We start from the raw sequence: 21,888 nt of genomic DNA, 5'->3' as shown, positions 1-21,888 counted from the left end.
AGACGGCCACCATTCAACTCGAAAAAGACATAAACATTCCAATAACTCTGAAGCTGTTCAGTTAAGGTAAACTAAGCTTTAAAAAACCTGCCTTTGCACCTTTACAGTAATTGGAACCATAGATCGATTCCAAGATAAATGCTGCCATCCAGCGGTTATAAACGGAATGGAGATTTAACCAGTACTTCCTCAAGGTCTACTCTGTTTTTTCATTGGCCCAACTGCCAGTGTTTAGTCAAACAATCATTGGTTGCCCTCCTTGGCCAAAGACGGAAGTTCTGACGTTAGAGCACCTCATTGGTTCCACCACTACTGCCGCGGAGATTTTGAAAATACAAGGGAGTGGAGACGTCGTAAATCTATTCAAGTCTGGGTTATTCTTAATATCGGTTCCATCTGAGAAATCTGGGGGAAAAAGTTGATTACAGAGAATAGGACAACGAAATATCATGGCCGAAGAGGTCGTTTGCCTTGATGTCCAACCCCAGGAAGCGAATGTTAGCCAAACCGAACCACACATCGTCGTCGTCGATGGAGAGATTACATGCAGTGGACTTGTGCGGAAAGAGAAAGTGGACCTTGAGTCAGAGATGGAAATAGGTGCAGTAACCGGGGAAAATCTTGCCAAAGACGTTGCTCACATATCGCAAGGTAAATGTCATTGTATGTTAAGGTTAATTGGTCGTGTTTCCAATTATGTCTTCAAGTTGGTAACTAGCGTTAAATTAGCCTAACGTTATGTGACAATCCAACCAAAGATCCTCAACCCTCTCTGATCCAACCTCGTCTATTTATTTATGGGCAGGCTAATTTACTCACACTTTGCAACATTGTAACGTTAATCAAACATTAGTCAAGCACTTGGGCCTACTGTGCCATGTGTTTGAATGTCGCTGTAAGATCTAATTAATTTGGTCCAAATCAGTAGTGGTTTAGTCAAATCGCTTGCAGTAATGTTTAACTAGACCAAATCTGTTCTGAAGTTCGTTAGCTAACGTGCATGCATTATAAATTAGTAACTTATCCCGCCCTCTCTAAAGTGCCTGTTTACTGACACACAGAGGCAGTGTCAGGATCCGCATGACCTTCGGTGTGCGCCTTTCTTTATTTTTGCCACAGGGCATGTAAACAAACGAACACCCCAGTTTCACAACAAACGTAGTTCTTCCTCGGCCAACATTTTTGTTCTAGATTTCTGCGGTTACAGAGAGTGACATTCCTAGGCATATTAGACACTCCAGAAGAGATGAAACACTACCACAATGCAATACATACACACACACACACACACATTTTGCACACAGTGATATTTATCCAGTGAAGGTCAATGCCGAAAAGCTCATAATGATCCATTTCACTCTCATCACAGGCCTTTTTCAGGACGATGGTGACTGCGACGGAGATGACGACGATGACAGCGGCACCGACTACCACAACAGCGACCAGTCTGGCACACAATTACAAAGGGCTGAACGCAATGGCGATAGTGCCCTTCCAGACACCTTTCAGACTAACCATCTCATTTATTATGAGAGGTTCAAGGCATACCAAGACTACATGCTGGGTGAGGAGGTTTGCACATGCCGTTAATTTAGAGAAAACATGAATTAGGCCTATATTTCAAATGATATTTATACTTTCAGATTAGAGCATGATATCTTTTGCTGTTTTTCTGAGACAATTGTTGGTGTTGATGGAAGTTTCTCTCATAGTGCTTTTGTTCTATTTTCACCAGGAGATTGCAAAACCTCTGAAGTAAAAGCTTTCACAGCAGACTACCTGGAAAAGGTTGTGGAGCCGTGTGAGTGGCAAGCTGTGTGGAGCACAGATGTTTTTGATGTCTTGGTGGAGGTCAGTATAATCTCCCTCCTTATTTTCACCATGTCTCTCGTCTCAAAATGTTCTGACAATTGGTGAAGCATCAACTCCAGGAGAAATCTTTAACTGGTGGGGGAGGCGCTATTTGTAGCTGAAAGCTCTCTTCTGGTTTCAGGTGGTGGATGTGGACTACAAAGAGATGAAAGCTAAGGTGGAGCTGGTGCTGCCTCTGCAGTGTGAGACCAGGGGCTGTGAGCTGACGGAGGACGCCATGAGGGCTCTGCTAGAGGCCACACTGCATATGCTTCCTGTGCTGGAGCTTCAGGTGGTTTACGAGGAGTCTGGAGACTTTGACCAGACTGCACTTGCCCTGGAACATCTCAGGTTTGCTCCATGTGGAAAAGATAGTCAATCTCTCATCGTCAGTTGTAGAGCTCACAGTTTGGTTAGGTTGTTATCCCTGTTGTGTGGGTGGTTCTCAACCTCCTAGGGGGTGGGATGTGGGTTGGGCGTTTTCCTCTCACTTGTTGCTCCCTTTGAGTGCATAAACAGGTTTTACGCGACTTTGGAATTCATTGAGTCACTTTTTTCAAATTTGTAGGTTTTTCTACAAACATATCTGGAGGCAGTGGGATGAAGAGGATGAGGATGATGACTTTGATTATTTTGTGCGCTGCGTGGAGCCTCGCCTTAGGCTGTGAGTATTTACTGGACATGTTTTAAAGGAACACACCACTGTAATATGACATTGGGTTATTCACCATCTCCCCTAGTGTTAGATAAGTTAGCAAAAACATGTTTGTCTCAAAATGAAATAATTTGCCCCCCCTTTGTTGCTGGATAACATGTTGTGAGTAAAAGTGAGCCAACAACAAAACAAATACTTTGTGTGGCCTCCGTCGTCACAATGAGTAGAAATGGTAATACAGAAGATTAGGCGATTTCCTAGGTACAGCAGGTATTGACTTGGGACTGTATTGGGGGCGAAGCACTCAGCTGCTTGAGTGCAGGTTACAGTAGGAGCAGGGCAGTTGTATTCTACTGAACTACTAGACTAGAGAGAAGATATTACGTATATAAGTCAAGTTTTTTTCAAGTCAAGTCAAGTTTATTTATATAGCGCATTTCATACACAGAGGTCATTCAATGTGCTTTACATAAACAAAAACCAAGATGTAGATAATTTAAGGTGGATTTCTGAGATTAATTTCCCTATATAACCGTGTTGTGTTGTAATTATGCCATATGTTATAAAACTGTATGTGATGGGTCTATAAAACATGTCCTCAGCCATTTTGATAAATCTAACCTAATCTAACATTATCTAACATTTTCATAAAATATTGACTGTGATTGACTGTTTTCCAACAAAGACATCAGACTTACTGTTTTCTACTGTCAAGAGTAGCTTAACAGTTTGATAACATATTTTATAAGTAACAATTCTGTTCAAGTGATTTTATAAACCTGAATCAGATTACATTTTCATACTCTTGACTTGCTTTGCATTGCAGAGGTCAACTTGCTGATTCTTGGTAACACCCATTCTAAAGAGACAATTCAATAAAAAGGTTTTTACTCTTTTTTTTAACCAGCATTGAGGCTTTAGGATAACAAGTACAATAAAATGACTACAGAATAAAAAGGGATGACGGCCAATTACGATTTTATTGTTATCATTCTGTGGAAGTTACAAAATAATTGAGAACTCCTTTGTTTAAATATATGCATGCCATTACTCAGTTACCAAGCAACTCCCTTTTTAATGAATAACCTTAGAGATCACTGGATGCGACGAGCATTCACAGAAACAAGCAAACAAACAACAAACAAACAAAGCTTTTATTACGATTTCATATGACGTGAATTTTTCTAAAATCTTAGTTCCTAGTGTAAGACAGCTGGGCCATGTGGCTTAGTCATCACAGTCCAGAGTTGTGCATTGGGCCTTTCTGATGTCATGCCCAGGGATATGTGATGTGCTGTCAGCCTTACTTCTGTACAGTAGATGGCAGTATATACTAGTCAGTGCAAAATCCTTTTAGTCTCTTTCACTCCTGCAAAGAAAAGTGGGCTACAGAAATGTAACGAGTCACAGTAATACTCTCTTTTTAAATATATACGTTTGGACCCTCCCCGAGTGGGAGAGTACCATTAATTCTTAGATAAAGCGATAAAATATCTTTGCAAAATCAGCCTTTTCAAATGAATGATTACATTAGAACTGCCAAGAGGAGTGTTGGTATTGATTTGATCACAAACCACTTTCCTGGTTCTCAGTGACTAGACATGGTTTTGCGAAACCCTTTATTGACATTTTGCTGTGATCAGCATGTTCTGCATTCACCACGCCTCCCATTTCAGTAAGAGCAGCAATGTTTTATAATGAATATGAATATTGGGATGTGTCTTGTTTGGGTGCCTCATTAGGCCTCAGGGTTTATGAGTGATATTATTTTCTTTTCTTTGACATTGTTGTTTTATTTGTTGCATTCTCCTTCATGAGACGTGTCCTATGTGACTAGTCCCCATGAAGCCACACTGCCACTTTGGTGGGCTGCTCGTCTTTGAATATTTTTGTTGTTGTTGTTTGTTTGTGTTGATTCATGCCTGAGTGGTTGCTCTGCCAAAGTGAAGGACACTGCACACATGGAAGGACATGAGACCTGCAGTGTTAAGGCAACTACTTTCTACCGTGTGGAAAGGATTATTATTGTCACCGCTGACTTGAAGACGAGGGTAACGCCGGTTACAGAGTGCAATACATGCTTGCTGAACGCTCACAGAATGTTTCGGCATGGTTGATTGTGGTTTGAAAGTGTTTTGTGGTGTACATGATGAATGGCGTCTTATTGGTTTGGATGACTCTACTGCTCCATGTGGATCTTAATGGTGTGGAAGGTGGTGTGTGTCTGCCTTGAAGCCAGGCTACACCACTCAGATCGCGGAGTGTAGAATAGTCATAGAGGACTGGTCTAATTGGTTTTCTAATATACTGGCGGTTGTCACGTCTGGAGCAGCCAGTGCCATTGGTTATAGTGGAAGCTAATTGTTGCAGCAGACGTTTTGTGAACATAATGCTTCATTTTTGTGCGTTCTGTAGTCTGCCTGTTTGAATGGCCCTGGCCATACAGTTAGGTAAACAAGCTGCAAATACTCCAGCAACTGGAGCTGTTAAAGTTGGGACTAGGGAGGGAAAATGACAAATGGCTGTTTGTGCCAAATTGTGCTGCAAGTGTGTTAATTTACTAGTGAACCATTCATCAAATAACCCAAGGCTGTGATGTGGTCATATTTTAATGCGTGTGTTTATGTAGGCTGGACCAACTTCTATGCTGGTTGGAAGCTTGAGGTCTTTAACTAAGTGTGTGCGCCTTTAACCATAAAACTACCGGGAACCACAGAACTGAACATATCAGAGCCATACTGAGTGTGTTTGCTTTGCATTTTTTAAGTTTACGGTTAATACCGAAAAGGTCATTTTCTTGTTACACGCTGAGCATCATTCTTTACTTTCGTGTGATCTGTTGGTCTTTTTCAGACACTATGACATCCTTGAGGACCGGGTGCCTGCTGGTCTGGTGGCGGAGTACCATGCGCTGCTGAGCCACTGCTCGGGGAAGTACCGGGAGTTCTCCAGCCTGAGGAACGGCCTGAGCAGCGACTCCGACTCGGAGCTGGACAACGTGTCCATGGTGGAGGGCCTACGCCTGTATGACCACGTGGAGACACTCAAGCGCAAGCTCCGGATCATCGAAAACCCCCTGCTCAGGTGCTGTATCTGGCTATACAGCTGCTTACACACACACACACACATACACAATGTCCAAATAACTACCGGCAATCAGAATGTTGCCTGATATGGGCTACTTTCATAGGATCTTCATATGATCGTATACACTTGTTTACACCCCTCTGTTCTGGGTTTTTCATTGCTCCACTTGTTTTTGTTATAAGCAATTAAGCAAATGTTTTTTTGTGAAATTATTTGGTCCATCATAAAATTTCCCATTTCACTGGGTTGATGTAATTGTTTTTAGTCTTACCACTCCTCTTTGCACCTTCACCAATGCCCTCCCTTAGCATTTTAGTTAAATAATGTTGTATAGTTTGACACTTTAGGACTAAACTACCTGTCCTCCAATCTCAATGTAATTTAGAAATAATTGCGTCATAATAAGAAGGGGAGATTACACATTTCCATCGCTTTAACAAGGATTTCAATACTAAAAACTTTTAGTCGCTTCGTGCTGCATATTTGTGGCTTTGTTTTCTTTACTTTTCTTCTCTGTCAGATATTCTATTTATTCAGATGTGTTGGGTAAAAAGCGCCTGTACACTGAGGAAATGCATTGCCAAATGCCTAAGCATGTAAAATGCTCCGACTCTCACTGCTTGAGATTCCCTACAGGAGGGGTGCTGGCCACTTTGTTTGTGAAAAGGCCCGTTTCTGTAATTGAATATGAGTCGTATGAAAGAATTGAAACGGCAGGGAATTACTCAAGCAGTAGGAGATCTGTCTGTTCGCGTGCAGCTTATGTGCCAACAGAGAGACGTAAACAGTTCTTTACATTTCAAAGAAACGGCGGGATATAGGTTGCTTATGACGAATCAAAGCTTTGTTCCTGACGCCTGCCTGCCGCTCCTCCCAGTGTGGAGGTGAGTGGCTGGCATGGCGACGGCGTGTGTGTGTGTGTGTGTGTGTGTGTGTGTGTGTGTGTGTGTGTGTGTGTGTGTGTGTGTGTGTGTGTGTGTGTGTGTGTGTGTGTGTGTGTGTGTGTGTGTGTGTGTGTGTGTGTGTGTGTGTGTGTGTGTGTGTGTGTGTGTGTGTGTGTGTGTGTGTGTGTGTGTGTGTGTGTGTGTGTGTGTGTGTGTGTGTGTGTGTGTGTGTGTGTGTGTGTGTGTGTGTGTGTGTGTCTCTGGGGCCCGCGGGCTCAGCGGGGCTTGACTGAAGCGTGCCTCTGCTGCTCTCCTGTGCGCAGGTACGTGCTGGGCTACAAGGTGAACTCTGGGCAGCACTCGAGCGTGGCCAAGGGCCGGCGGCCGGAGGGGGAGCGAGCCGTGCATGTGGTGTGCGCCTCCACCACCGTGGGCCTCCTGCACAGCCTCATGGCCGACAAGCTGGGGCCCCAGTACTCCGGAGAGGAGTTCCAAGTGCAGGTATTCATTACTGTCCTCCTCCCTTCAGTCCATCCCTCTCTCTCTCTCTCTCTCTCTCTCTCTCGATCTCTCTCGCTCTCTCCACTTTGCGTGTTTGTTCAGTTTCTTTGTAGGAGTTGTTTGTAGAGTGTCCAATCCCTTTTAAAAGGAGGCACTGGAAAGGGTTTTTCATCCTTACAACCAAATGAACCAAATCATGTCCCAAGTCTGGCATTTCATCCTTCCATTGAACATGAAGTTCTCTCTCTGTACACCTGATTTGAATCTCTATAAAGGCAGGCGGGTGTTCCCTGGAGTGTAACCGACAGGGTAGGGTTATTTTTCCAGGAGCTAATTTTCTGTATGAGCTTTGTGTACATTGTTAAATGTGAGGAGTGTTTGCGCTTCTGTGGCCCGTGTGCCCCGCTAGGGCTCCACTCTGAGGCGAGATGAAAGGCCCACTCACGCAGGCTTCTCAATTTACTCTTGGACTCTTCAATGAGGACCGACATCTGGGCTTCTGGCTTGCAACACCATGCTGTTTATGGAGGCAGCAGGCTGCATCTCCCCCATTCTGTAGTAGCAGCTCCCAGGTCTAATGCTGTGGGATTTGTGGGCTTTGTTGAAGAGGCCTGTTTGTGTGGAGTTGTGGTGTTTGATCCCCCTTCCCACCCCACCCCACCCTCTGCTCTGTAGTCTTCCCTCCAGGACTTGTTGAGGCAGTGGGAATACTGGAGTGTTTGTGTTCATACATGTGTTTTTTGCTTGCTTCAAACTTCTCGTTTGTTCTTTCTTTCAATGAGCTGTGGTTCAAGTGCATGTCTGTTGTCTATGTGAAAATGTTAGAAAAACTGACTCTGACACTTGTGTGTGTGTGTGTGTGTGTGTGTGTGTGTGTGTGTGTGTGTGTGTGTGTGTGTGTGTGTGTGTGTGTGTGTGTGTGTGTGTGTGTGTGTGTGTGTGTGTGTGTGTGTGTGTGTGTGTGTGTGTGTGTGTGTGTGTGTGTGTGTGTGTGAAGTTTCACAGAGACCCACAGCTGGCTGTGAGTGCCTGCTACGAGGGGGATGTGGTCATCGTTTGCCCGGGTCACTACAACGTGACCAGCTCCATCAGCATCCCTGACTCCATTCTATTGGAAGGTGAGCTAACATGACCCCTCTGAGAGGATGCAGAAATATGCAAGAGCCACCCTGTTGCCCCTGGTCTAGCACCAATCTCTCTGTTGGCCACAGTTGCTTTGAAGGGTTTTAAGGGTGTGCTTAGCCGCCTATAACCTGTTGTTTAGTGCTAAAATGTGCGCTTTACTGCATTTTTGAAATGCCCCCACTGATTTCTTTACGATTCCATTAAGAACAGGAGCCGCTGCTCGTGGATGGGTATTGCACTCGTGATATTTAAGAGACCCTCCATCAGCCAAAAGTCACTTTTAAAAAGGATTTTCCTCCCCTAGTTATTCCCTTCATACAGGCCCATTCATATCTGCTTTATGAAGCCATCAGCCACTCCTCGTGATGATCCGCCTGCTCCATGGGACGCTAGATCACTTTCCTCTCTCCGCACCGAAGGTCCGCTTTATCGCCGCTGACCCTGACTGGACGAAATGCACGGAGAGGCTCTTGGATGACGCTGTGGCCAGTAATGGAGGCTGATGGTGCTGTGAGCCGTTGATTATGAAGGGGGTGGTCATGTGCAGGCATGGGGGGGGGGGGGGGGGGGGCGGGCGCCTAGACGGTATGTCACTCTCTTCATGCTAATGGCCATGGCCTGCAGAGGCAGATAGAGGAGCTGATGCTGGGAGTGAAGAGACTGAGGAAGGAAGATGGGGGTGGAGAGAGCCTTTTAAAATGTGAAGGTTGGTTTGTTCAGACACACACACACACACACACACAAATGCACAGCCACAAACGTATACCCTGAAGATCCAGGAAGCCCCTGAAAGGCAAGATAAATATGCACAGAAAGGGGCCGAGATGGCGATGCCCTCTCCTCTCTCCTCTACCAAAGGAGAGGCACAACTCAATTAGAGCAGCGGCGGATTACCATAATAGAATTCCTCCTCCCGTCCACCCCGCCACCCCAGCCACAGGCTCTTGCGTGTCTCCCAGGGAGCCCTCCGCGGCCCAGACCGGACCTCTCTGACTATCGGGGAGATTTTTTCTATTCCTCGGCCCTCTGGGGAGCTGCAGGCGGTTGCTGTCAGGCGGTGGATTGACCGAGAACTGTCAAAAGCCGGGAGTGGCGTGCGCTTGGTTGTCACTGCTAGAGGGAGCGGTAACGGGCGGTGCTGTTCGTGGCGTCGGCTTGTAAATGTTCCCGGCGCTTTCAGCTCCGGACGTGGTGGCGGGGTGGGCTCCGTGACCTGCCGTGGTCGATATTCCGCCCCGGGGCATTTGGATGGCGCCGAGTGGGAAGCCACGCGGAGCATAGCGGCCTCCTCCGAGCTTTGTTAGAGAGCTCTCCAACACCTGTCCGCAGGAGCAGCTGTCAAAGAGCAGCCAATAACGCGGCGGGCTGTCAGGACACTCTTCATCAAACCGGGCCCACGTCGGGCCGCTTGGGCCGGCTCGCATCGCTGCGGCTCGGTTGACGTGTAACACCGGCCGAAAAGCCTCCGCCTATTCCAACGCGCTGTCCGAGCCATCAGTCGTCCGGTTTTCAGCAGACAGGGCTCAATTAGTGGGGGCCATTTTCAAAAGATCCTCAAATATCTCTGTTCAGCACACTTTGTCTGAATGACTTAATCCATTTAGAACTGAGCCTTCTAAAGGCCGAGGCCGTTATATCCTTTACACTTCCGTAGCCAAATGTTTTTCCTCCTGCTGTTGGCAGCGATGATCCATCAACATTTCTCCTAATGTGCGCCCATGATGGCGTGGGCTTTTTCTCCCTCTGCTCTCTTGTCTTGCAGGTTATGGGCTGCCGGATGAGGTGGTGATCGAGAAGAAGAGCAAGGGAGACACATTTGTGGAGTGCACGGGGGCCGACGTCAAGATCTCCAACCTGAAATTCATCCAACATGACGCCATCGAAGGCATCCTGTGTGAGTGCTCGGGGCCCTCTGCATGCACCCGTGCCCCCCCTCACACCCCCCCACACCACGCCACCCTACACACACCACGCTGCGTCACGCTGCGCGGCGCGGCTCAGACGATGAAGGGGATTCAATAATTCATCCTCTCAGTGCTGGCGCTTTGGAGCCCGCTGCAGTGGCCATACATCAGTGCCTGGAGGGCTGGGGGGGCTCTCGCTGTGGCCTGTCTTTAAGAACGCACGGCGTGACCTCTCGCTGTGGCCTGTCTTTAAGAACGCACGGCGTGACCTCCGAGGGGGAGAGGCAGCTGGAGATGGAGGGAGGCAAAATAGCAGGGGAGGATGTGGTGGAGGAGGCAGGGTGGCCTGAAGGAGCGAGGGAGGGAGGGAGGGAGGGAGGGAGGGAGGGATGGAGAGGCAAGTCTGGTGGTGGAAAAGATGGTTGAGGGAGAGATGAAAGATAGAGTGAGGGGCAGGAGGAGGGAGGAGGGGGAAAAAGTGCAGAGGAGCTGAGGCAGCCAAAAAGTGCAGTCTAATGCATATTGGAAGACCTACACCTGACAGTAGAATTCCGTTTGTCCTCTGCCCCTCTTCTCTGGCCCGCTCTCTCTCTCTCTCTCTCTCTCTCTCTCTCTCTCTCTCTCTCTCTCTCTCTCTCTCTCTCTCTCTCTCTCTCTCTCTCTCTCTCTCTCTCTCTCTCTCTCTCTCTCTCTCTCTCTCTCTCTCCCTCCCTCTCTCAAATTCAAATTCAAATTCAAATGAGCTTTATTGGCATGACTTACAGTAGAGAAGTAGTGTTGCCAAAGCCATCATACAGTGCAAACAGATGCAATATCTGTTTTGAAGGTAACACACAAGCATCAGAAACAAAATGGAATACATTTATAATAATTAAAAATATATGGTCTTAAATTCAAATATCTACTCAGAAATAAGTTAAACATATTTATGTCTAGATTATCTTTGGTTAAAAAAGGAAACTTATAGCTTTCAGCTTTAAAGTATTCTCTCTCTCTCTCCAGGTGTGCGTCAGGGAAGGCTGGAGATGGAGAACTGTGTGATGCAGTGCAACACCACTGGGGTGATCGTGCGAACGTCCGCCGAGCTCTCCATGAACATGTGTGACCTCTACGGATCCAAGGTTAGAGCCTGTAGCCGACCTTCTGTGATCCAAAGCCAATATATCGTACTCAGAGTTTGGGCTTCTATAAGGATGGACTATGAGTCCACCAGCACAGACTTCCAAAGTCGCTGCTCACCTCAGCAAAGTCTTTCTTCTCCTTACTGCATGATTTAATATGTGGTGTGTGTGTGTGTGTGTGTGTGTGTGTGTGTGTGTGTGTGTGTGTGTGTGTGTGTGTGTGTGTGTGTGTGTGTGTGTGTGTGTGTGTGTGTGTGTGTGTGTGTGTGTGTGTGTGTGTGTGTGTGTGTGTGTGTGTGTGTGTGTGTGTGTGTGTGTGTGTGTGTGTGTGTGTGTGTGTGTGTGTGTGTGTGTGTGTGTGTGTCCATGGCTTCCTCAGGGGGCGGGCGTGGAGATCTACCCTGGCAGCGTGTGCAGTCTGCTGGGCAACGGCCTCCACCACTGCAAAGAAGGCATCCTGATAAAGGTGAGTGGTGGCGCTCCGTGCCATGCTGGGAACTTTGGTATCGTGGGTGCCCAGGCTGTGGGCGAAGTGGAATGCGTCCAAGTGCCTCCTCCACCAATAGTTTCCCAGGCAACCTTTTTTTGATGCCGCGCCTTGCCCAACCCTCAGAGTAATGACTGCCTTGGATCACAACCAGGCGGCCGGTGTTTTTTCATGCAGAGGGAGGAGATACTCCCTTTTCTGTCCCTAAGCTTTTTGTAAGCCTCAAAGTAAGCGTCCTCGTGCACTCCGCAGTACACAAGGCTTCATCATGTGTGTTTGAAGGACACGCATATTCCTGTCGGCCTTTAAAGGGCCCAGATTCCGCTGCTCTGCTCCATCTAACGTAAAACCTTAAAAGTGAAGCATCCAGGGAGCATGATGTGCCTGCCTGCTATTTGTTTGCAGGTTGGTTTTAATTTGTGGACCGGATAATCAGTGCCTTTCTTCCCACTGTCATCCATCTCTTTCCAAGTTTCATTCAAGTCAGGCCACACAATGTGGCATTATCTTTGCTCCTGCCTGAATGCAATTTGGTGGAAAGAGATGTTTTGTTTTCAAAAAATTGCAACACACAAATGTGTATACACACCTACACACCTACACCCCCCCCCCCCACACACACACAAACGCTCTCTCACACACACACACACACACACACACACACACACACACACACACACACACACACACACACACACACACACACACAGAGAAAGGCTTTCTCTCCCTAATTACCTACAGAGCAGTCTTTGGGTCTTATCTGGTCCCTGGAGGAGAGTGTGGTGTGTGTGTGCGCGCGTGTGTGTGTGTGTGTGTGCGCGTGTGTGTGCGTGTGTGTTTGTTTATCTTTGCTTGTGCATTTTCTTCTCCCTCCTGTTTGCATTTGGCCTGCGGAAGTCTCTTGGGTTGCTTTTATGCATAACCTCATCCTCTTCTCTTCCCTCCTTTTCACTCCGTCCTTTCTTCTCTCTCACTCTTTCACAGGACTTTGCCGACCAGTTGGACACTATACCTAAGATCACCATGGTCAACAACGTCATCCATAACAACGAGGGCTACGGCGTGATCCTGGTCAAGCCAAACGACAGCAGGAGTGAGAACCAGCCTGCCAAGGCAGGAGCTGCAGGTAAACACAGTTGCCGTCTCCCAGCCGAGCACAAGCCTCCCCCCCCCCCCCCACCCCCCACCCCCCCCCCACGGGAGCATGTTCCGCAGCGCCGTCCCGGTTCATGTCAGGTCTCAGCTCATGAAAGTTTGAAGCGGATGACGCTGCACCCCATGTTACATGATGTCCTCCCCGCGCTCTCACGTCAGAGGATGTAAGGCTCACGGCCGCCGCCGCTGGATGCGAACATGCGTAGCTCTTAGCAGACCAGCGCTTCCTCTCTCCCTCGTCCATTACCAGCCTCTGGTTCCCTAGCGACGAGCTTTGCATAGTCAATGGGGCCTTTCCCCCTCAGTGCGTTAATGTCGCCCCGTGTCAGATGAGCTTGGTGTGTGGTACATGTTTGTCCCGGAACCCCCTCAAAACCATTAGATGAGTTGCTTGTTCGCTAAACAAAGTGATATGTTTGCACTCACAGACACATTCACACAAAAGTGGAATTTCCAAGAATGTCCATGCCTCACCTAAACTAACAATGCGAGAGTGTTCCGGATATCCCGAGTAATATCTGTGGAAATGTATTCATGTGCGTGAAATGTGTGTTTGAACAGGAGCCCCGGGGGCCGAGAGGAAGGCCTGTCCGTAATGACTCCCGCCGTCCCAGTCGCCGCTCCTCAGCGGAATTACCGTCTCACCCCCGCGTCCCCGTGCCACTTTAGGAAGAAAGTATATTAACGTGGAAATGTGCTCGACCTTCAGTGAAGGGCGCGAGAGAAAGGGAAGCGCTTAATTTCTAAATGAGACTTCACTGAAGTCGGCCGTGCCGCTCAAAATAAGAGAGGATGGCGCTCGCACCCCTCCGTCACTCCCCTCCTCCACCCTCCTCCCCTCCTCCACCACCACCCTCCTCCCCTCCTCAACCACCACCCCTTCCTCCACCCTCCTCCCCTCCTCCACCACCACCCTCCTCCCCTACTCCACCACCACCCTCCTCCCCTCCTCCACCACCACCCCTTCCTCCACCCTCCTCCACCCTCCTCCCCTCCTCCACCACCCCCCCTTCCCCCAGACGTCCTCTAATGGAGTCCCCGGCTGCTGCGCTGCTTCTCGGCCTGCTACAAGAGCGGGAGAGCGGTGAAAGAAGTGCTCGTGCCCGCAGACTAAATCAGAGAAAATGAGTGTAATTTGACTTGTTTCTGTGAGGGTCAAGCCGTAGGAGCGGGAAAACAAGGAAGGAATGCCCACCTCGCCACTTCTTTCCAATTTCCCTTGTAGAAATGTGAGGCGCGGCATCGATCAGGGTGGCCAGGAGGCTGTCAGCAGCAGTGCTGCGGTAATAATCGTGATTACTGGAGCTGTTAGTGAAAATATGTTCTCCAATATAGTGCTCCTGTTGTTATTTGGAGAGTGGGAAGAAGTGCTAACAGACAAATCAGGGATCCTTTGTGAGGCTACTTTCTCCCTGTTGGGGGTTCTCTTGAGAATGTTGCACTTTTTGTGGGACTAATTTCTTACCCAAGAAATGGGTGTGGAAATTGGATGTCTTGGCTGGTTGGGATGGCTGGAACACGGAACACAACCATTACCCTTTTATTCTCTAAGTAGATGAAATGTTGCTGCAAGATTCAGAAAACAATCGTTGGAAGTAATTTCCCAGGAATAGTGTTTTTCCCACAACATCGGAAAGCTCTTAAGCTTTGTCTGTACATCACGGTTCCTCTGTATACATGCTTCTTGCTCGGATCCTCCAGATTCTCCTGATCCTCACCAACTTAAATGGATGTTTTAGTCACAGGACTTGAAGGGAAAAAAAGTGGCTATCATTATCTGAAAGTTTCATAGAAGTTACATGTTTTTATTTTTTTTTTATTTTTCAACTCATAAATTACTTTGGCCACACTTGAATTCTGGCTCAGTGCCTGAGAAGTGTAAACCCTGTGGCCAGTGTGTGGGACTAAGGTTGCTTTCACACTAGGTCCGTTTAACTGGACCGGACCCGAGTGCGGTTACTTCTACCGTAGTTGGTCTGTGTTCACATTACATGTTTGTCTGCGCACCCGGGTCTGTTTGCGTCATAAGCACCATGCTTCTAGGCACGAACTTCGAGAATTCTGTTTACAAATATCACTTGGCAACACAGCAGAAGGCAGTGCAATGAAGAAGACAAAGGTAAAGATTCTTTAGATTCTTCAGAACGTTTGCTTAGCAACCTGCTCCAGCGTTCTAGCGAACCGGACCCGAGACCACCTTTTCAGGCGGACCCGGGTCCGGGTCCGGTCCGGGGTCCGCACCCGAGTTCGGTACGGTTGCGTTCACATTATCAAAAACAACCGAACCATCGGACCAAACGAACCCGGGTACGGTCCAGCGGACCTAGTGTGAATGTGCCCTTAAAGACGATGGTCTGTCCTCCTCTCTTCTAGATGAGCCGGATGGTTCCGTGGGTCCAGCTGAGGTGGACACGGCCGTGGAGATGGGCAGCTCGGAGGGTGAGCTCCCCGAGGCGGAGATCCCCATCATCGTGGTGGAGGAGGACTGCTGTGTGGCCAGCGAGAGCTCGGAGGGAAACGACGCCATCAAGCGCGAGCTGATGGCCACCTCTGCCAAGAAGCTCCGCCTCCAGAGAAGCAGGGCCAATCAGGTGGGCTCCATGCAGGCTGACGAGAACTTGCCATCGCAGGAGATGTTCGTCTCCATCCAGGGCAACCAGTTCAAGCGCAATGGCAAAGGCAGCTTCGGCACTTTTCTGTACTGAATGTCCTTTAATGACCAAACGAAAATGCACAGACACACTTTAAAATGTTTATTTATTTTTTGTTTTAACTACAGTGACAAAGTGTCAAGGTGTGCAGGGCTTTTAAATCTGTTGATATAATGAATTAATAAAAGTGGTGTTGCTCCATCCACAGATATATAAGTGTTTGTACGGAACTTTCACCTTGTTATTTTTAAAATACACACTAACATTGTGAATATGAGGACCGCATGGTTGTTCCTTTTCACATTCAGTTTTCACATGTTTGGGAGGAAATTGTGTGGCACAGAGGATTCATTCACTTATTTCATTCATTTATGAGTATACATCACTCCTATGTTGGTCACAGGTGCCAAAGTAAAAGCACTGTTAACATTGTCTAATAAACGCTCTTTCTATATCAGCTGGTGGTCGTGACTTATTCATTGGGTGCTGGGTGCTCTAGTGTAGTGGTGCCTTGTAAGACTCATTGGCGAGGAGGAGAAGGAGGGGTTTGAGCTCTTGCTTCTCTTGGCCCGAGGTCTCACCTTCCGTCAGACATGCACAATTGTTTAATTCCAGTTGATTAATTCTCTGTGGATTAAGGTCTGGTAAAACCTCATTACGCTGCAGGCAGTTTTGATTAATTGCATAATCCGACGTGTCCCGCCAAAATTTGTGCTTGACCTGCATTAGCCCGATTTACTCTACAAACCCAACTCTGAATGAAGTTGTGCAGGTGGTAATTATTTTTGGCGGACGCACCCTATACGCGTCCTCAGACGACGCAGTGAAATGGTTGCCGGCTGACCTCTGTGGTGTGCACCTAAATCATGGCCCAGCTGAAGGGAGACCGGCGTGATCTCCCTTTCTCCCCCTCCATTAGTATGACTTCCTAATGCACCACTTTGTCATTTGTGTTGGGTCTTTTTTTCACCCACTGCGAGAGGTGCTAGCCTTCTGAATAATTTGAGATGCTAAAATGGATGCTCTGACATGATCAGTGAATGTCATTTGAATGGATTAAAAGCCAGCTACGAGGTGTTAGAAAAGTATTCAACAACTTGATTGGGAGAGGGCACGTAACAGTGTTTTTTCTTTTTTCTTTTGTTGGAAGAGAATGGACTCAAACTAGAGTGCATTTTCAAGAAAATGGCAAATGTGGAAAAGGTGACTTTAGCAGTTGGAGGAGGGCATGTGACAAGTGAATAATTGTAAAGACTGGTGTTGGTCAATGATATCAGGTGTCTTTTAGAGGTGGATAATAAAGCCTATGAGGTTGTAGGTTGCAGGGATTTGTGAAGAGCTAAGGGGTGTTGCTGGGCATAAAGCAAAGGGCAATCTCACTTGTGGAGCATTTGACATTCATGTCATTGCAGGCTCTTGAAGTGCAATGTGTCTCTATGTTTCTATTAGGATGTATTTGAATGTGGCCAATGCATCTTTTGTAAAGAATACACTGAAGGAGAGTACATTTCTACTTGACAGTTTTTGCCTCTCAACTCAAAATAATCTTTAACTTAGTCATGTTGTATGTTTTCACCTTATGATACTAATATATTGAAAGTTATTTGGATGGTACTTGTAACTTGGACTAGGGAGAATGGCGTGCCTTTTAGGCCATAGCCTACCTGTCTACGTAGAACCAGCCTTGCTACTGGGCTCTCCCCCTACCTGGAGAATCTATAATTACTTCATGGCCATTATGCAATAGCCAAATACTATTTGTATGAAATTGTGTAATATTACCTTGTCAGGCGTCATTGCTCAAGGATTATTTTAGGTGGTTAGTAAAAAACATCCACATACTGTACCGTGTTCAGGGGCAAGGCTGGTATTTACCACAATTGTGTATAGAACTGTGTGTGCAAATCCTCGAAACTGCATTCCACTTCATTCCATAGATCTGGCAGCAGTGACTGAGCAGCATAGCAGTGGCATATACACCCCCTTAAGTGTATTAATATCCTGCTTATTCTGTCATCCACGTCATCCAGCTGGTGTCTCGGGAATTTATAGTTCAGCTCCTTCATGACAACCTCAAGTTGCCACGTTATCTTATGCATACAGGACTGTCCAAAGCTTTTTTCACCGATGACAAAGGCTCAAGGGATGTTTAGCTCAAGCAAAGTTTTTCTGCAACACAGACTGTTTATTTTGAGTTTGTTTTCTGTCTTCCTTTCTTGTGGTCAGTAATACAACGTATTCCTTACCTCTGAGAGAGTAAAGAGGCAGCAGCTTATTGATTTCTTTTCCTCGCTGCGTCAGGGGCAGATTTGAGATGTCAAGCTGGGAGAGTCGGGGAAATGGAACCGCAGGACCTTTTGTGCCGCCATTGTTTTTATCTTCAATGGATGTGTCACTTTCTCAGAGGACCAAAGCCACGTCTCTGGGCGATGGGGAATGCCAGAGAGCCTGGCCTGCTTTTTTGAAGTGTCATCTCTCAGATCAGCGAGTGCCCCCCCTGTTTGAAACAGGCGCCTGTCATTCAAGGGGAGGGCCAGCTGTCAGTGCCCTCCCCATGAACCAATGGATGCGGTCCAGTTGTGACTACAGCCAGCGGCCTGTCCGTCTTCCACAAACACACCACTGTCTCGTTTGCTCTTTCAGACACCTCTTTCAGGCTGGTTATGCAGATATGACCTTAAAGGTCCCAGAGAATGGAAATAATTTTTTTCTTGGTTTTCATGAATTATGAGAGGTTGTGCATAAACAAAGAGCTATCATGAACATGAGGCATGGTTGTGCCCTCCTTCATATGGAAATCTTGAACTTAGAAATAGACACTAAAAAACGGGCGATTCAGCAAAACTGCTTGCTTGTGATGTCAGACCTCGCAAAGCCATTGAAGTTCAATTGGGGTTGCCAAAGAGGGCGCCATTTAGTCAAACAGACCATTTCAATACCCAGCCTAAATATATGGTTTTAATTAGTCTTGTAAAATTGCAATTGAGTTTATTTTTTTAAATCAAAGTTGAATATATACTATTTTAACATCAGAGAACACAGTGCAATACTCAATTCATCCATTCTCTGGGACCTTTAACATCAAAGTTTAATTCACAACAAGCTTTTAACCTTTTGAAAGCATGCATTGGTTTGTTTTCAGGACCAATGTGAACCACCTCAACCTCTCCATTTAAATTTACTAATTGATTCCAATCCCTTCCAGGTTAATTACCTATAATTACAGATAACGCACACACTCCCAGCCACCCACCAGTAGTTTCATGCTGTCCTCTGCTCTACGTCTGACAGAAGGCAGGTAGAAGCCCTCAGATCTGGGATGGATTCGTGACGAGCCTGGGAGCTCGCGCCACCTGACTGTACATGACTGAGGTCACGCAGAGGAAGTGAAGGGGAAAGAAAGCAATCTGAGGGAAGATGGATGAGAGACTGGGCCGATAAAGTGAGAATGAAAAGAGGGGAAAGCCACCTGACGTCTTTTTCTTTCCGTTTGGAGCCAGCATGATTTGCCCACCTCTTGTCCTTGGATGACCTTTCTGGACGATAAAAAAAAGAGTTCCCCCCCCCCTCCCTTTCCAATACCTGTTTGAGTCAGATTACTTTCTTTTCTCTCTTCCTTTCCTCTATCTGACTATCTGTGTGTGTGTGTGTGTGTGTGTGTGTAAAATGCAGTGCAAGGTCAAGCCCCTTTAATGTAGCGATGGCGTCTGTCGACTGTATGCCCTGTCCCCACCACACACTTCATCCACAGGTCTGTCTGTATGGGTTCTTAACAAACAGTCCACTAAGTTCTTCTCTGTCCGATATTTCTGTCTGCGTGCAAGGACGTCTTTTAAAACCGACTCAATGCAGACAGGCACTTTTAAGCCCACGCCTCAGAAGAATTAATCACAAGTGATCTTCTTCCTCCAGACCCATCTCTTCCTCTATAGCCGTCTCCATTCACAGGCTGGAGGCCAGGAGACAAACGAGTGTGGGGAGTGCATTGTGAGCCGCGCCGGCGGTGATCCAGGCTGCATACACACCGTTTCCTGAGTCATTTTCTTTCTCAGGTGTTTGCGTTTGTGGCGGCACACATGGTGCTTCTGCAGGGTGAGGCGTCGACACTCGCCAGCAGGAAATGAGAGTCTGAAGCTCCTACTGTTCGCCAGAGCGCCAGATAGAGGAGAAGAGAGTCTTGATGTTCGATGAGAATTCTCAGCTGGCAGAAGTAAATTAGGTTAGCTGTCCTACCTTGCAGCGTAACCACACAAAATGCGCTCGTCAGTATTCATGGTTAAATCTTGTCCAGAGCGTAGTTCATTAAGGAGAAAATGATCTTATTTAAGGGTCTGATTTATCCTACTACATTATAAGTGATGTTTCCCATCATCTGCACATTTTCTCACAATACCACATTTCTGTTCTTGTCACTTGGAAGTCATCTTGGCATAGTCTGTCCAAAGAGAAGGGGAAAAAAAGCCTTCAGCTCTTCACTTGGATGAAGACACGGTAGCTAGCCAAATCAAGCTTGCCCATGGCTAATGCAGTGCCATGTGTTGAGCTCTGGCTCAAGTCAAATCCAATGCTGGCACCATATTAACAGGACTTGAATCAGGCCACTTGCTTTGTAGTTTCAGGTAAACGTTTTTTGGCTATTATTAAAGTATATGATGGCTTTATATCTGGCGAGTAGACAATCCTTTTTAGCCCAGTGTAAGTGTGAAGTCACACCTGGTGTGGAACTGATCTGATTCAGGGTACAAAAAAAATCGCAGATGGTTGTCCATTATCTGTGGGCCAATATGGATGGCTTGAGTCCCTTAAAATCTTTTTTTTTAATGAAATCCTTCATCTGAATTCCTGGAATATCGGTCGGACTGGAAAGCCGGCTGTCATTTCCACTTCCAGCAAAGGAACCATCCAAGAGGAACAACTTCACTCGCCACGGTCTCCAGGCGAATGATTTTTTATTGTTTTCAAAGGCGGAGCACCTCAGCCCCTCTGGGAGGCCCGAGACCCACAGATTGCGATCTGGATCCTTTAATGGCGCGGTGGGGAGGCGAGTCCTCTGCCCCGCCGTATCGAGGGCACACTGGGTGAAAGGGGGGAGATGGCGCTGCTTTTGCAGGCCAGCTGCCCTGCGCGACGCCAGCGCTGATGTTCCTCCTCCGTCTCCCACTCTGCTCTCTGGAGGTCACTCTGCCAGCGCACCTCTGCGGGCGCTGCCGCCGGACACGGGGCTGTGGGAGAGGATCGATGGAGCTTGACGGGAGCGTTCTGGGTGGGTCACTCACCGCAGTTTGCCGACTTTAATGGCAGCAATATCTCACACCATCTGTCATACTCTACAGGCCCAGGCGGGGGGTCCCACTTTACGGTTGCGGATTAAGGGCCATAATTGTCAGCTCTTGCACTGGTATTCCTGCCAGCCGGTGTCTTATGGTACTGATGGACCCCCACTTTTTGTAGAAACACACACACACACGCACACACACACACACACACACACACACACACACACACACACACACACATACACACACTGTCTGAGACTTCTGCCTCTCTGGGTAACTGGCTGAGAGATAATGTCCAGGGACTGTGTGGAGAGATGCTTCTCTCTTTAATTACTTCACAAGCTGTGAGTGCAATGACGCCGAGAGTCCCTTGGATTAAAATGATCTTTGTTTTTTTCCCTTTTCTTTTTCAAGCCTGGTTTTTCCCTGCCAAAGTTTCCCTTTGTCTCAGTGCAATGATATTTTCATCTTTTTCCTCTGTTTGGAAAAATGGAATCTCATAGAAGATGTCGTCAAAAGGTTTATCAGTTCGATTCAATTTCACCATCATCAAGGTGCAAGACAGATCTGGCAGCGCTATACACTGCCATTGTTTCCAGCAGGGGGTTCACAAGAAGCACCGCTTTCGAAAAACGCTTCTTTTCAAACAAAAATAAGGTTGGCAAGTCTGTGCCAGTCAAGAGGACAAAGTCATTACTCTGACGCAAGTAGAAACTTTAAAAATCAATAACGTGAGACTTTTACGAAAATTAATAACCCTTCGGTTGCTTTGTATCGATCACTCCTCTTTGTTCCATGTGGTTAGGTTTGTGTGAGAATTCTCATGTTGGTGACATATGTTTTCATGTGCATCCATACATTCTACAGATTTCTCCACAGCAAATATGGGATGGACCCACAGTACAGTATGTTCTTCCTTGTATGTCTGTGGTGTCATCACTGAGATAACCTCTCCATCCCCAGACAGCCTGACTGACGTACTGCAGACAAGCCATGTTTCATCTCCTCCACCCTCCCAGGGATGGCACTTAGTGCTCTTTTCCACTCCTGCCTCTCCTCTCCTTGGCCTGCCTGCTTGTTTCCCATTCTCCCATCGACGCACAGTAATGCGCGCTTGTCATGAAGCAGAGCGATGTGCTTTATCGGGCGGTAGTCATTAAAACTGCAGTTACACAAGAACCAACTCACTGA

The 21,888-nt window shown here is 47.2% G+C and overlaps 1 protein-coding gene across 1 annotated transcript; it reads left to right on the top strand.

The window, feature by feature from the left end:
* Positions 1-323: 323 nt before the first annotated feature.
* shcbp1 (SHC SH2-domain binding protein 1) lies at positions 324-15,878 on the top strand. The gene is made up of 13 exons (XM_062549801.1): positions 324-651; positions 1,370-1,564; positions 1,736-1,851; positions 1,994-2,202; positions 2,420-2,515; positions 5,360-5,590; positions 6,801-6,978; positions 7,976-8,096; positions 9,866-9,997; positions 11,010-11,128; positions 11,508-11,594; positions 12,600-12,741; positions 15,144-15,878. Exons 1-13 carry the CDS (start codon positions 450-452, stop codon positions 15,473-15,475), a joined length of 2,160 nt encoding a protein of 719 aa, XP_062405785.1. The 5' UTR covers positions 324-449; the 3' UTR covers positions 15,476-15,878.
* Positions 15,879-21,888: the final 6,010 nt, after the last annotated feature.

Source organism: Sardina pilchardus, chromosome 11 (genome assembly GCF_963854185.1).
Source record: "Sardina pilchardus chromosome 11, fSarPil1.1, whole genome shotgun sequence".
Classification (NCBI taxonomy): domain Eukaryota; kingdom Metazoa; phylum Chordata; class Actinopteri; order Clupeiformes; family Clupeidae; genus Sardina; species Sardina pilchardus.
Note: the sequence above shows the minus strand (reverse complement) of the source record. Positions and strands in the feature narration are given on the sequence as shown.